The 15,320-nt window shown below is 36.9% G+C and overlaps 1 protein-coding gene across 1 annotated transcript in view; it reads left to right on the top strand.

Moving 5' to 3' along the window:
* CAGE1 (cancer antigen 1) overlaps window positions 1-4,235 on the top strand; it is a 39,905-nt gene extending 35,670 nt beyond the window's left edge. Inside the window, exons 11-12 of the mRNA XM_090268297.1 lie at window positions 2,308-2,412; window positions 4,161-4,235. Of these exons, the coding sequence (XP_090124423.1) occupies window positions 2,308-2,412; window positions 4,161-4,235 (180 nt within the window). The remainder of the gene's footprint in view (window positions 1-2,307; window positions 2,413-4,160) is intronic.
* Window positions 4,236-15,320: the final 11,085 nt, after the last annotated feature.

Below are 15,320 nucleotides of genomic sequence, written 5' to 3'. Positions count from 1 at the left end.
GGTCCTCTCTAGCTTCAATGCCATGGATTCTCATGCCATGGACACACCTCCTGATCTGAAAGGGGAAAAAAGAAGACTGATTATACCAGGGCTTGGTGAGGATGTAGAGCAATTGCAACTCTTATACACTGCTGGTGGGAATATAAAATGGTACAATCACTTTGGAAAACATTTGGTAGTTTCTTAAAAAGTTAAACATACACCTATCACCATTCTACTCCTAGGTATTTATTTACCCCAGAGAAATGAAAGCATATGTTTATACAAAGACTTGTAAATGAAGGTTCCTAGCAGCATTATTTGTAATAACCAAAAATTGAAAGCAACTCAACTGTCCACAATAGATGAATGGATAAACCATACAATGGCATACTCATTAATTTAAAAAAAAAGAGAGATGAACTTCTTACACACAGGCAACCTAGATGAATCACAAAATAATTATGCTGAGTGAGAAGAACCAGACAAGAGTAAATACTGTTTGGTTCCATGATATGAAACTATAGAAAATACAAACTAATCAATGGTGACAGAAAGCAGATCAGCATTTTTCTGGGCTAGCATAGAGTGTGGGAGTCAGGGAAGAAAGGCAGGCAGGAGGGAGGGATTGCCAAGAGGCAAGAGGAAACTTTAGTGGGAGGAGCAGTGATGGATATGTTCACTGTCTTGATTGTGGTGATGGTTTCATAGTTGTATACATACGTAAAACATATCAAGTTGTATTCTTTAAATATATGCAGTTTATTGTTTGCCCATTATATTCTCAAAGCTGTTAAACTTAATACTCTTTAGCAGAAACTTACATTTTTAGATTCATTTTCATTATAATCCAAAAACTGGTTTACAGAGCTATCCCTTTATCTCAAAAATAAATATTCTTTAAGACATCTTTTGCTCTTCTTCTTTAAAGCTGAAGTTAGCAAATAAAGAATTCAATCTTAGGATTTATAAACGTTATTACTTTGATCTGGAAATCCATTAAAAAATTCAAAATATTCCATGAAATCTATAATAAAGAAGAGAAGTGAGGAGGAATTCCATATTGCTTCAGTAAAACATCAAGAGTTATGTGAGGCTAAGAGTGGAACTGTACCCGCCAGGAGTGCGGAGATGAGATGCAAAAGAACAGGAGAGAAAAAGCTCTATGCTAATGGTTGGTAAATATTTTCCACTTCTAGACGTGTCCTTTCAAAAATATTTTCAATTCTCTTCACCTTGGTTTCATCTGTTAAATTGAAGTGATAATATCTGTACTCCCTACTTTAAATAGTGTATGCAGTCAGTTGAGTAGGACCACTGATTTGAAATCAGCCCATTAATTCCTTTACATAAGAAAGAAAAAACAAGTTAATTGCTATTTCTGTAGCAAATTTGTTTGCCTTTACTTCCTGGAGACATATAAGTATATTTAAAACATTAGAAGATTGATGGCCATCCTTAACATTGTTATTTAATGGGAACATTTCTGTTGTTTTTCTTCTGTAATTGTTTTGAAAATTAAGGTAATTGCTAAGGGAACTTGTGAATAACCTTACCTGATAATTAATCCAAGGTGTCGCTTTTAGAATACAGTTTTTAAATTTTCATGGTTTTTCTGCAAATAAAAATTCGACCATAGATAAGAATCTGATGTACATTGAGCTGAACCTTTTTTAAAATTGGCAGTCATTTATGCAAGTGAGAGTATTTAACACAGCTGAAAATGCACGGTTAAGCACAACTTATTTGCTTCTGAATAAAACACTGTAACACTTTACATTGGTTAAATATGGAAAGAAGATAGGGAAGAGTTGGGGGCTAATAAATACTTGTATTCACCAACAGGTATTTATTTGCAAAGCTGTTTCAGAGTATTAAATTAGAGAGAAGCCTGAAATGTAAGTTCTGCTCCTCTATTCTAAATGCAATCTAACAAGGATCTGGTTTATAGCATCTTTAAAATTTTTTTTATTGAATTGATTGAAGTGATATAGTTTAATAAAATTATATAGGTTTCAAGCATACAATTCTATAATACATCATCTGTATGTTGCATTGTGTGTTCACCAGCCAAAGTCAAATCTCCTTCTGTTACCCTATATTTGACTCCCTTTAGCATTTCCTACCACCCTACCACCCCACCTTCCCTCTGGTGGTCACCATGCTGCTCTCTGTGTTGGTTCATAGCATCTCTTGATTTGCCTACAGTACAACTCAGTTTGAGATAATATTGGAATAAAGTATAGCTCAAAGTTCTCACTTGTTCTTAACATCCATGCTTCCATGGCTGTTTCAAGGTTAATATTTTTTACTTATGCTTCTGCATAGATTGCAAAATTGGGAAATCTTCTAGAGTCAAAGGAAGACCATTGCACCAGACTCATTGAAGAAAATGACAAGTATCAAAGACACTTAGGCAATTTAATAAAAAAGGTACAAATTTTCTTACTGAAATTCATCTCTTAAAAACTATGCCAAATATTAAATAATAGAATTTTGGAGCTAAGAAGGATCTGAGGGATGGTACAACACATTTATATTGGTTTTCTTTCACTTCATAATGACTTTATTTTAAAAAAAGCCATTTGCACTTTGGCTGAAAGTTAGCAAAAGAATATTGTGTGTATCTATCCTTCTGCTGTCAGCAACTTCAAGTCTTAAATTACTACTTCATTTTGAGAATAGTTTTAAATTTTGCCAACTCAGTGTTCTAGTTTGCCTTTCAGACACTGTCTTAACATATGGAAGCAACCCAGGTGCCCATCAATAGATGAGTGGATAAAAAAGCTGTGGTACATATGTACAATGAAATGTTACTCAGCAATAAAAAAGAATGAAATTTTACCTTTTACAGCATGGATGGACCTAAAGGGTATTATACTAAGTGAAATAAGTCAGTGAGAGAAAGACAAACACCATTTGATTTCACTTATATGTGGAATCTAAAGAATAAAATAAATGAACAAACAAACAAGAAAGAGGCTTATAGATACAAAGGACAGGGGAAGGAGGTTGGGGAACTGGGTGAAAAAAAAGTGAAGGGATTGAGCAGTACAGATCGGTAGTTACAAAATAGTCATGGGGATGTAAAGTGCAGAGTAAGCAATATAGTCAATAGTATGGTAATAACTATGTATGGTGCCAGGCTGGTACTGGTAATATTGGGGTAACACTTTGTAAACACTATATAATTGTCTAACCACTATGCCATACAACCGAAACTAATACAAAATTATGTTGAGTGTAAAAAAATGTGACTTTTCCTTTACATGATTCTATATTTTAAAAAGTTTACAGTATGATCCAGCAACTCTATTCTTAGGTATATATACAAGATAAATGAAAACGTATGCCCACAGAAAAACTATACACAAATGTTTATAGCAGCATTATTCATAAGAGCCAAAAAGTGGAAATAATTGAAATATCCATCAACTGATGACTGAATAAATAATATGTGGTATATCCATCTGGTGGAATAATATTTGGCAATAAAAGGAAATGAAATGCTGACATATGCTACAACATAGATGATCTTTGAAAACATCATGCTACGTGAAAGAAGCCAGTCACATATTATATGATTCCGTTTATATGAACAACCCAGAATGGGCATATCTGTGACAGAAAGTAGATTAGTGGTTGCCCAGGAATGGGAGTATGGAGGGAGTGGGGAGTGACAGCTAAGAGATATGAGGTTCTTTTTGGGGTAATGAGAATATTTTAGACTTGATTGTGGTGATGAATGCACATATCTGTGAATACAAGAAAAGCCATTGAATTGTACATTTAAAGTGAGTCAACTGTATGCTATGTGAATTATATCTTAATAAACTGTTAACAAAATTTTTTTAAACTGCATAGACTTTAACCAAATATACTATATCTTTTAGTTGATATATACAACATTTGTCTGAACGATGACTGGATCATAGTTGATTCACTACAGTTGTCCATTTTTTTGACACTTTCTACATGTTGAATAGACATACTGTAATTCCATTTCTATTTCTGTTTCTGAAATATAAGGAAGATGTTTTGCTTGTTGTAAAACTTTCATTGATGGGAGTCATTTAATTGAACTTCAATGTGTAGAGATTTAAAAAAGCAAAAAAATAATTAAATTAAATAAAAATTGTAGACTTTACCCAAGAATAATTTGTTTAGCTTATTTTTCCAAGGTTACATCATATGAAGAAATTATTGAATGTGCTGATCAACGACTCAAGAGATCTCACTCCCAGATAGTACAGTAAGTTGAAAAATCTTAATTTTTAATTTTGTAAACATTTACTGATATTTTATTTTGCTCTCTAGGTTGCTAAACTCATTTTTTCTTAGACTCATAGAAAGAAGAAATATATGAAGTTTTAAAAATTAAGACCATTCTTTAATAATATTGTTAGTCTGCTGAATATCTGAACTACTTGAATCACCAGATTTTCATCTTCCTTTCTCAGAATTCCCTTTGATTTTGGGGAAGAAGGGCAGGGAGTAAAGGAATTAGTGACAAAGATTCAGAAATTTTGGAGGATATTGCTATAGTATTCAAGTAAAATAGCATTGAAATGCTTAGGATTTATTCACCAAAAGTTTTTGAATGTATACCAAATGAAATATATGTACATATATCTAGTACCAAATAAACTTTCTCATTAGAATAAGATTTAGTTTGAAACAGTCCCAAATTGGTGTTTTTAAATTTTGCAAAGTTTTTCCACTTATATATTATCTTCACTTATCATATGCTTTTTCCTTCATTCTTCTTCCAATTTTATTTACACTGTGCTGGCTAACTCCAGAGCTTAAGCACCTCCCCACCCCACCCCATTGAACTTTCTATATGGCTAACTCATTACAACATAATTGAAAGACGGTGTAGGTATTTGGAGAGTTTGCTTTTGTTTTTCCCTATTGTTTCTAAGCAAAATGAATGATAAAAAACAATCTTCTCACTTTTAAGACTGATGAAGACAAGTTTTAAATTTGGTGGGGGAAGAGGATGTGTTATATACTCAAGAGAAGTAAAATTAGACTCTTTCTTAGTTTAGAACCAAGAAAACAGCCCAGTCACTATGGGCTAGTGAAATATAAAAATAAAGAATAACCTAATATTTTAAAAACAATATCAAGCTATCACTTTGGCTATATTGCTTTGTCCCAGTTATTTTTAAAATTCAAAAAAATTTTAAGTTATATTTTAGTTGAGTAGTTGATCTGGTTTGTGTTCAAGAAGAAACTTGAAGTCTGAATTCTATAAATATTATTAAAAATGTTGTCACCTACGGTTGCTTATTAGAATTGCCTTGAATGCTTCTTTAAAAATACCCAATGCCCAGGCTCTACTCCTAGGTTTGGCTCAGTGGATTGAGCATCGGCCTGCGAGCTAAGTGTCGCTGGTTCGATCTTCCAGTCAGGGCACATCAGAGAAGGAAAACTCTGACTCCAAAAAACCTCCGCTGCCTTGCGGCATACCTCTTCAGGGGAAAGGCTAAGGGAGTAAACCCCGACAGAAAATCTGGAGCCGGAGTCCCTAAGGCGGTTTGACGTTGTAGTCAACACCGGCAACTCCTGCGGCGCACCTGAAGCCAAGCTGCATCGACTCCGTCTTTCCCTTGGACCCTTCAGCTGCGAAGAGAGGGGGTGTCTGCTGCATGGGCAACAGCAGACCCTCCATATCACCCTGCCCAGGCTCTGTAGCTTCAGCTTCACTGGAGAGGACACTCCAGCGTCATCGCAAGATGTCGATTCAACACGGGAGGAGACAGATACCGTGTCACTCCCGAGTCGGACTGCACAGCCATTCTCGGCGGTGCAGATAAGACTCTTAAGAAGCTACACCATCGTCTCTCGAGACGGACGGCTGCTGACGACTCCTAGGTTATATAAGCTAAAACACCTGGTGGGAACTGGATATAGGTTTTCAGAAGCTATCCAAATGATTTTAATGTCTGAACAGGTCATGAACCACTGCCAGATACCACCTGAGTTGATTTACTTTAAGTGATCAGGGTTGTCGTTTTCAAAAATCAAATATAGTCTGTTATATCCACAAATAACAATATTTTGATTTAATTATAGTGAATTAGTTTTGATCTCCTTAAAACAGCGGTTCTCAACCTGTGGGTTGTGACCCCTTTGGGGGTCAAATGACCCTTTCACAGGGGTCACCTAAGACCATCGGAAAACACATATATAATCACATATTGTTTTTGTGATTAATCACTATGCTTTAATTATGTTCAATTTGTAACAATGAAAATATATCCTGCATATCAGATATTTATATTACGATTCATAACAGTAGCAAAATTACAGTTATGAAATAGCAATGGAAATAATTTTATGGTTGGGGGGTCACCACAACATGAGGATCTGTATTAAAGGGTCAAGGCATTAGGAGGTTGAGAACCACTGTCTTAAAAGGTACATGTTGCTTCAAAAATTAACAAACATACTCATCATCAGAGCAATGTTTCTTTAAATTGGTGCTAGTCTGTTCTGTTAAAATTTAGCAGTGTTTGAGGTATCTTCAAATGCATTCAAAGGCTATACTGTAAGTTTTGAATTCACATGCCTTGGATTTCTTTGAATTTTTAGTTTTTCAATTACAGTTGATGTACAATATTATATTAGTTTCAGGTGTACAACCCAGTGATTAGAAATTTATATAACTTATGAAATAATCACCCTAATAAATCAAGTACCCTCATCTGACACCATACAGAGTTATTAATACTGTTGACTATATTCCCTATCCTGTGTTTTACATCCCCATGACTATTCTGTAACTACCAATTTGTACTTCTTAATCACTTCACCTTTTTCACCCAGTCCCCCAACACCCCTCCCCTCCAGCAACTGTCAAAAATGTTCTCTGTATCCATGAGTCTCTTTCTGTTCTGCTTGTTTATTTATTTTTAAAATTTTTTAATTGTTTATTTTTAGAGAGACGGGAAAGGTGGGAGAAAGAGAGGGAGAGAAACACCAATGTGCAGTTGCCTCTCACACACTCCCAACTGGGGACCCAGCCTGCAACCCAGCCATGTGCCCTAACTGGGAATCGAACCTGTGACCCTCCAGTTCACAGGTCAGCACTCAATCCACTGAGCCACACCAGCTATGGCTATTTTGTTTTTTAGATTTCACATAAAAGTGAAATTATCTGTATGTTCATTGCAGCACTGTTTACAATAGCTAAGTACTGGAAACAACCTCAATGCCCATCTGTAGATGAGTGGATCAAAAAGCTGTGGTACATTTACACAATGGAATACTATGTAGCAGAAAGAAAGAAGGAACTCCTGCCATTTGCAACAACATGGATGGAACTAGAGAGAATTATGCTTAGTGAAATAAGCCAGGCAAAGAAAGAAAAATACCATATGATATTACCTAATACAGGAAACTAAAGAACAACACAAACAAAGGAACTAAATAGAACAAAGAGCAGAATAGCAGTCAATAGGGGGGAGGGGAGAGGGAGAGAAGGGGGATAAGTAAGGGAAGAGTTTAGTCAAAGAACCCGTATAAATGACTCATGGACATGGACAACGGGGAGGGATATGATTGCGGGAGAGGGGGTGGGTTGGGTGGGGGAGAGAAATTAGGGGAAAAGGGGACAACTGTAATTGAAAAACCAAAAAAAAAAAAAAAAAAAAAAGTGAAATTATCTGGCATTTGTCTTTGATTTATTTCACTCAGCACAGTACCACCTAGAACCATACATGTTGTTGCACACTGAAGAGTTTGTCCTTTTTTTTATGGCTGAGTATTATTCTGTCGTATATATGCACCACTTCTTCTTTATCCATCTATCTATTAATGGACACTTAGGTTACTTCCATATCTTGGCTATTGGCTATTGTAAATAATGCTGCAATGAACATATAGATGTATTTGTCTTTTCAATTTAGTGTTTTGAGTTTTTTCAGATAAATACCCAAAAGTGGAATTGCTGGGTCCTTCTTTTTTTTTTTTTTTTTTTTGTTATACCCTTTGTTTTAAAATATACTCATTTTGTATGGTATAAGTATTGCTACTCCAACTTTTAAATTTTTTATTTTCATTTTTATTAACTATCTTTTTCCATCCCTATACTTTAAGTCGATGTGTGTCTTCAGATCTGATGTCCGTCTCTTGTAGACAGCATATGTAAGGGTCTTGTTTTGTCATCCATTTAGCCACTGTATGTCTTTTGATTAAAGCATTTAATCCATCTACATTTAAAGTAATTATTGATAGGTATGTATTTGTTACCATTTTATTAGTCATATATTTTAATCTTTTTTGTTCTTTTTAAGGAAGACACTTTAACATTTCTTATTATCCTGGTTTGGGTGATGAACTCCTTCAGTTTTTTTCCTCTCTGGAAAGCTGTTTATCTGTCGTTTGACTCTAAATGGTAGCCTTGCTGGATAGAGTCATCTTGGTTGTAGGTCCTTGCTTTCCATCACTTTGAATATTTCTTGCCAATTCCTTCTGGCCTGCAAAGTTTCTTTGAGAAATTAACTGAAAGTCTATGGGAGCTCCCTTGTAGTTAACTAACTGCTTTTCTCTTGCTGCCTTTAAGATTCTCTTCATCTTTAACCTTTGACGTTTTATTTTTATTTTTTGATAGATATTACAAAATTTTTTCTTACTAACATACATTTCTGTGATACATGATCTGTATATTTCATTGTGTGCCTGCCACCAAAAGTCAACTCATCTTCTATCACCTTATATTTGGCCCCCTTTACCCTTTATTTCATTCCCCACCACCTTCCCTCTGGTAACCACCATACTGTTGCCTGTGTCTATGAGTTTCAGTTTTATATTTCAAATATGAGTAAAATAATACATTCTTAGCTTTTTCTCACTTATTTTGCATAGTATAATACTCTCAAGGCTTATCTATGTTGTCACAAATGGCAGTATTTCATCTTTTCTTATGGCTGAGTAGTGTTCCATAGTATATACATGTACTATATCTTCTTTATCCAATCCTCTATTGAAGGACACTCTGGTTGTCTCTATGTCTTGGCCACAGTAAATGATGCTTCAATGAACATAGAGGTGCATATATCTTTGTAAAAATGTAGATTTGAACTTGAACATCAGAAACTACTTTAAATTAATAGACTTCAATTAAATACTTTTTTGAAAAACTAAGCTTGTCAGATTGAATTCAGAAAAACTACATTCTACATACAAGAGACACATCTAATTTTTTTAATTTAATAGTTTTAATTGTATTTTTTCATTACCATTTAGTCCCCTTATTCCCCCCCATTCACAATCACCATACTGTTGTCCATGTCCATGAGTCCTTTTTCCTTTTTGCTCAATCCCTCCACTTCCTCACCTCCCTCTCCCCCTCAGCTGTAATCCTGCTCTCCATCTATGAATCTGTCTCTATTTTCCATGTAAGTTCAGTTTGTTCATTAGATTCCACATATGGGTGAAATCATATGGTATTTGTCGTTTTCTGACTGACATATTTCACTTAATATAATGTTCTCCAGGTCCATCCATACTGTGACAAATAATTAGGTTGAGTGTAATATTCTATTATATAAAATTCTAGGTAATACAAACTAATTTATAGTGAAAAAAGAACAGATCAGTAGTTTTCTGGGGATGTGGAGGCAAGGAGGGATGGGAGGAGGGAGAAGAAACAGGTATATGAGAAAAACTTTAAGGGTGATGTATATGTTTCTATCTTGATTGAGATGGTTGTTTCCCAGTTGCATATATGACAAGGTCCGTCCAAAAAAAGTCCAGCCATTGTTAATACGACAAGAATAGTCTGTGTGACATCAATGTAACCTGGTAGCCAAGGAGAGTGGACTGGAATGCCCATGCATAAACAATGATGACTTCACTGTAGTAGTCAGTGGGGGGTGGTAGATGTGTACTATGTGGCCATCACATTCAAAATGAGTGAGTAGAGCAACAAATATGCATCAAATTTTGCATGAAGCTTGAACATTCCTCTACAGAAACTATTTCAATGATTCAGAAAGCTGCAGCTATGGGCAACTGGTGACTGGCAGCTTAATCAGGCAATGTGCCTGCTCATGCATCACGTCTTGTGCAAAGTTTTTTGGTAAAACATCAAGTCACCCAGGTGACTTAGCCCCACTACAGCCCAGAATTGGTGCCCTGTGAGTTCTGGCTTTTCTCAAAACTAAAATCACCTTTGAAAGGGAAAATATTTAAGGCTATTGATGAGATTCAGGAAAATATGATGGGACATCTGATGGCAATTGGGAGAACTGTGTGAGGCCCCAAGGTGCCTACTTTGAAGGGGATTGAGGCATCATTGTCCTATGTACAATGTTTTTTTGTATCTTGTGTCTTCTTCAATAAATATCTCTTTTTCATACTACATCGCTGGAGACCTTTTGGACAGACCTCATATATATTAAAACATAAAATTGTACATTTTAAATATGTGCAGACTCTATGGAGGGTAAGTCTGATTTCCACTCCCAAGTGGGAGATCATACCACCTGGCTGCAGCACCATCAGTTCACTGGATGCTGCTGCTTTGCTTGTCTGGCTGTCTGTATGGGCTGTTGGTGCCCTCCAAGGGAGGACATCAGTTCCCCTGCAGTAAACCAAGGACCTACATTTACTTAGGCTCTGGTGTAGCTTTTTGCCCTCAACTCTATACACAGGAGCACTGTGTATAAATATATTTCACTGGTACTTTGTTCATACCTGGAAAAATTCTTCACTTTCTCTCTTTGGGTATCTTCTTCCCCCAGGAGTAGGGCCTTTCTTTTTCAACTCTAGAAATACAAAATATTTAGTGCATGCCATTTCTCTGATAATGAAACATGATTGACTTCCGGCCAAGATGGAGGCCTAGACAGACAAGCTGCATTTCTTTCCCCAACTGAGAAGGAATACAACTACCTCAACACTAGAGACAACTAGAAGTTCCAGAAAAAAAGAGCTGCATGCAAGTCCAACAAACAAATATATAAAGAAGAAATACTCATCCAGACAAGTAGGAGGGGTGGATCCTGGGAGGAGAGGATGCAGTGTGGTGAAGGCAGCAGTGGCGGCAGTGGCAGGCCAGCAGAAAGTGCAGTCACACTTTTTAAAAAGTAGGGAAGTACACCTGGGGAGCACTCTCAGCAACAGACTGGACTGCACAGCTCACGGTCCCAGTGCTGGGGAAAATCAAGCCTAATTGCTTCTGAGTGTGCAAACCAGTGGGGTTGGGGCGGAGGAAGAAACTGCCAGTCTCTCAGTAGAGTCTGTTTGTTAAACGACGGCCAGGGCAACAGCTAGAGAGGTGCCAGTCCCATAAGGAAGTGGGAGAAGTACCTGGAAAAGGGCAAGTGCTGAGCAAGTGGCATTGTTCCCTCTCAGACCCTTCCCCCACATACAGTGCCACAACGTGGTGAAATGGGTCACCCTGTATTGACAAATACCTAAGGCTCCACCCCTTACAATATAACAGGTACGACAGCTCTACATAAGACACAGAGGCAAAAGAACACAGGAGCCTGTCAAGTTGAGGAGACAAGAGAAGTATGGCCCAAAAGAGGGAGCTGATAATGGTTCCGGTGGGAGAATTAAGCTATAAGGAGATAGCCAATCTAACAGATGAGGAAATTGCCAACCTAACAGAGGAAGAGTTCAAAACACTGGTGATAAAGATGCTTACAGACTTGACAGATATGCTGAAGTATGGCAAATGCATAAGGGAAAAGTGAAGAATATGCTAAATGAAACAAAGGAAAAGTCACACAAAACCAATGGTGAAGGGAAAGAAATGGGTTCAAATCAATGATGTGGAACATAAAGAAGAAAAAAACAGTCAACTAGTACAGAATGAGGAAATAAGAATTGAAAAAAATGAGGAGAGGCTTATGAACCTCTGGGGCAACTTTAAACATACCAATATCTGAATCATAGGGGTGCCAGAAGGAGAAGAGGAAGAGCACGAAATTGAAAGCTTATGCGAAAAAATAATGAAGGAAAACTCCCCAAATTTGGCGAAGGAAATAGACATAGAAGTCCAGGGAGTACAGAGAGTCCCAAACAAGCTAGACCCAAGGAGGACCACACCAAGACACATCATAATTAAAATGCCAAGGGTTCAAGATAAAGAGAGGATCTTAAAAGCAGCAAGAGAAAAGAAGAGAGTTACCTACAAAGGGCTGCCTATAAGACTATCAGCTGATTTCTCAAAAGAAACTCTGCAGGCAAGAAGAAACTGGCAAGTAGTATTCTAAGTGATGAAAAGCAAGGACTTACAACCAAGACTACTTTATCCAGCAAGGCTATCATTTAGAATGGAAGGGCAGATAAAGTATTTCCCAGACAAGGTAAAGCTAAAGGAGTTCATCATCACCAAGCTATTAGTATATGAAACGTCAAAGGGACTTACTTAAGAAAAAGAAGATCAAAATTATGAACATTAAAATGACAACAAACTTGCAACTATCAACAACTGAATCTAAAAACTAAAAACAAAATCCAACTAAGCAAACCAGAATAGGAACAGAATCATAGGTATGGGGATCATTTGGAGGATTATTAGCTGGGAGGGGGAAGGGGGAGAAATGGGGAAATGGTACAGGGATTAAGAAGCATAATTGGTAGGAACAAAATAGACAGGGGGAAGTTAAGAATAATATAGGAAAGAGTGAAGCCAAAGAACTTACATGCATGACCCATGGACATGAACTAAAGGGGGTGGGATTGCTGGAGGGAAAGGGGTACTGGGCAGAGGGGAGCAAAGGGAAAAAAAATGGGATGATGGTAACAACATAATTAATAAAGTATACTTAAAAAACAAACATGATCCTCTCAGGCTTCGTATACAGAGGATTGACCTATTTAATAAATATTGTCATGACTTCCTGGGTTGGACAACTTCTCATCTTTACCCTCTAAAACAAAAGCCTGATAGCTCTGGACAATAAGGCAGAGGTTTCAAAATAACAGCATACAGGTTATAGCCTGAGGCAGATGTATTTTTTTGGTTCATACTATATCTAAAATATTTTTGAATTATTGCCAAATTTTTCAAAGGACAATTTGCTGTAAAAATTTAGATTTTTCTCTCTTCAAAAGTAAGACCTGACATCATTGCTGCAACATTCTCACATGGCAACATTTGGCAAGATATGAGTGGCAACTGCTTCCTTCAGTCAGGGAATAGAGGTATATGATCTCTGGTTTGTCCAAATCCACATTTATCTGACTTCCATCATTTCGCATACTTGCCTGACTCCTCCAGAACATTTGAGGTTATAACCCCTACAATAGAATCTCCTGTACCCACAGTCTGTTTACCCTCTCTAGCAGGCTGAGTAATGCCCCCTGAAAATATCCAAACCCTAACATCTGGACCTTGTGAATGTTTCCTTACATGACAAAAGAGATTTTGCAAATATGATTAAATAATGGATTTTAATATGGAGAGATTATCCTGGATTTTGCACCCAGGTCCTAAATGCAATTACAATGGTCTTTACAAGAGACAGGCAGAAAGAAGTTTGATGGCATGAAAAGGCTGTGGAAGCAGGTAGAGAAAAGCCAATGCAATGAGCAGGGCCATGTGCCAGGAAAGGAGGACAGCTACCAGAAAATGGAAAAAGCCAGGTAGAGGATCCACCTCTAGAGCCTCTGAAGGGAGCATTTCCTTGCAGACACCTTGATTTCAGCCCAGTGAAACTGATTTCAAATTTCTGACTTCCAGAACAATGGGAGAGAATGAATGTGTGTTGTTTGAAGCCACCAAATTTGTGGTAATTTGTGAAGGCAGTCATAGGGAACTAATACACGCTCCCTGGATGGGAATGTGAGTCTGAGAGAAGACTATCTTAACTGAATTTCCCCTCTAATGAGCAACAAGGGAACCCACTAGTATCTCTTTTGTTAAAAGCCATTTAAACAGAACATAAGTAAATCTCTAGCAGGCCACTTGAATGCTGTGATCTCTCCTGTAACACTTTTACACATTTCCCATGTTAAAGCAGTTCACAGCTCAGGCTTTGCTTTTAACAGTTTACCCCCAGGATCATGTTGGGTTTACTCATACAGAATAGTCAATTCTCTACCCACCATGGATACAAATAGAACACCTAAATATCACTTTATAGGTTTATTACAATCTACTTTCCTTCATCACCACTGAACCCTGTAATGGAAAAAACTGATTAAATAATTAGAGTTGCTTTGAAAGAATCCCAAATACCCATGCAGTGAGATGGTTGTGTAACAGTGGGAAATTGTAACCCACCCCACCATTCTCTTGACATTGTTTCTATAAGTGCTGATTCTGACTAATATGTAGTTTGTGGATAAACAGCATGTTTGTATAAGAATCCCAGGAACTAATTTCAAAAGATACAGACTCAGACCTTTGGGCATCCCAGCTGCAGGAGATTTGTTGACTTTCAGCCGTGGAGCCAGGATGACGTGAAGCCAGGATAATGTGAATCTGGGATGACTAAACCGGGATAGTGCACACCAGACCATCTCTTGTCTTATCAGAATGGACTGTGCTTGTCTGCATGTGGAGAACTTTTCAACCCCTCTCCCTCCTTATAAAAACCCCTGCCTCCACTGAGAGGAGGAGATGGGCTTTGAGACATGAATACCCCATCTTCCAGATAGCCAGCATCTGAATTAATCACTGTCCTTTACACCACCACCTGCCTCTCCAGTATAGGCTTTTGTAGAGGCAGGCAGCCAGACCTGCATTCAATTATAGATGGATGATGTGGAGAAAGTTAGTTCATATTTAAATTTATCTACTCAAATCTCCCAATGACTATATAAAATATTAGTTTAGAAAAGTCAATTTTAGTCATAACTTTGAATTGTTTCTCCTCTCAGTTTAGAAGAGAGAAATAAACTTTTGGAAGATTTAATTAAAAGGCCCAGAGATAGAGCCAGAAAAGCAAGGTAAGTTTTTTTTTTTTAAATAAATAATGTCTCTAACTTTAGAATATATATATATATATATATATATATATATATATAATAAGTAATACATTAAAAATTTTTAATTTTTATTTATTGAGTGTAGAGAGAAATGGGAGAGAGAGAGGGAGGGAGAGAGAAAAAGAGAGAGACAAACATCGATTTGTTGTTCTACTTATTTATGCATTTGTTGTTTTTTTTTTAAATATGTTTTACTGTTTATGCTATTACAGTTGCCCCAATTTCTTTTCCCTTTGTTCCACTCAACCCAGTGACCCCCCTCTCTCAAGTTGTTCCCCCCCCTTAGTCCATGTTCATTGGTTGTGCATATAGTTCTTCTCAACATCTTCCTATCTACTCCACTCCCTCCTACTATGCTTCTTAATTCCTGTACCATCTCCCTT

The sequence above is a fragment of the Furipterus horrens genome, unplaced genomic scaffold, assembly GCF_987537825.1.
Source record: "Furipterus horrens unplaced genomic scaffold, mFurHor1.1.pri manual_scaffold_3, whole genome shotgun sequence".
NCBI classification, from domain to species: Eukaryota; Metazoa; Chordata; class Mammalia; order Chiroptera; family Furipteridae; genus Furipterus; species Furipterus horrens.
This window is presented reverse-complemented; position numbering and strand designations above follow the sequence as displayed.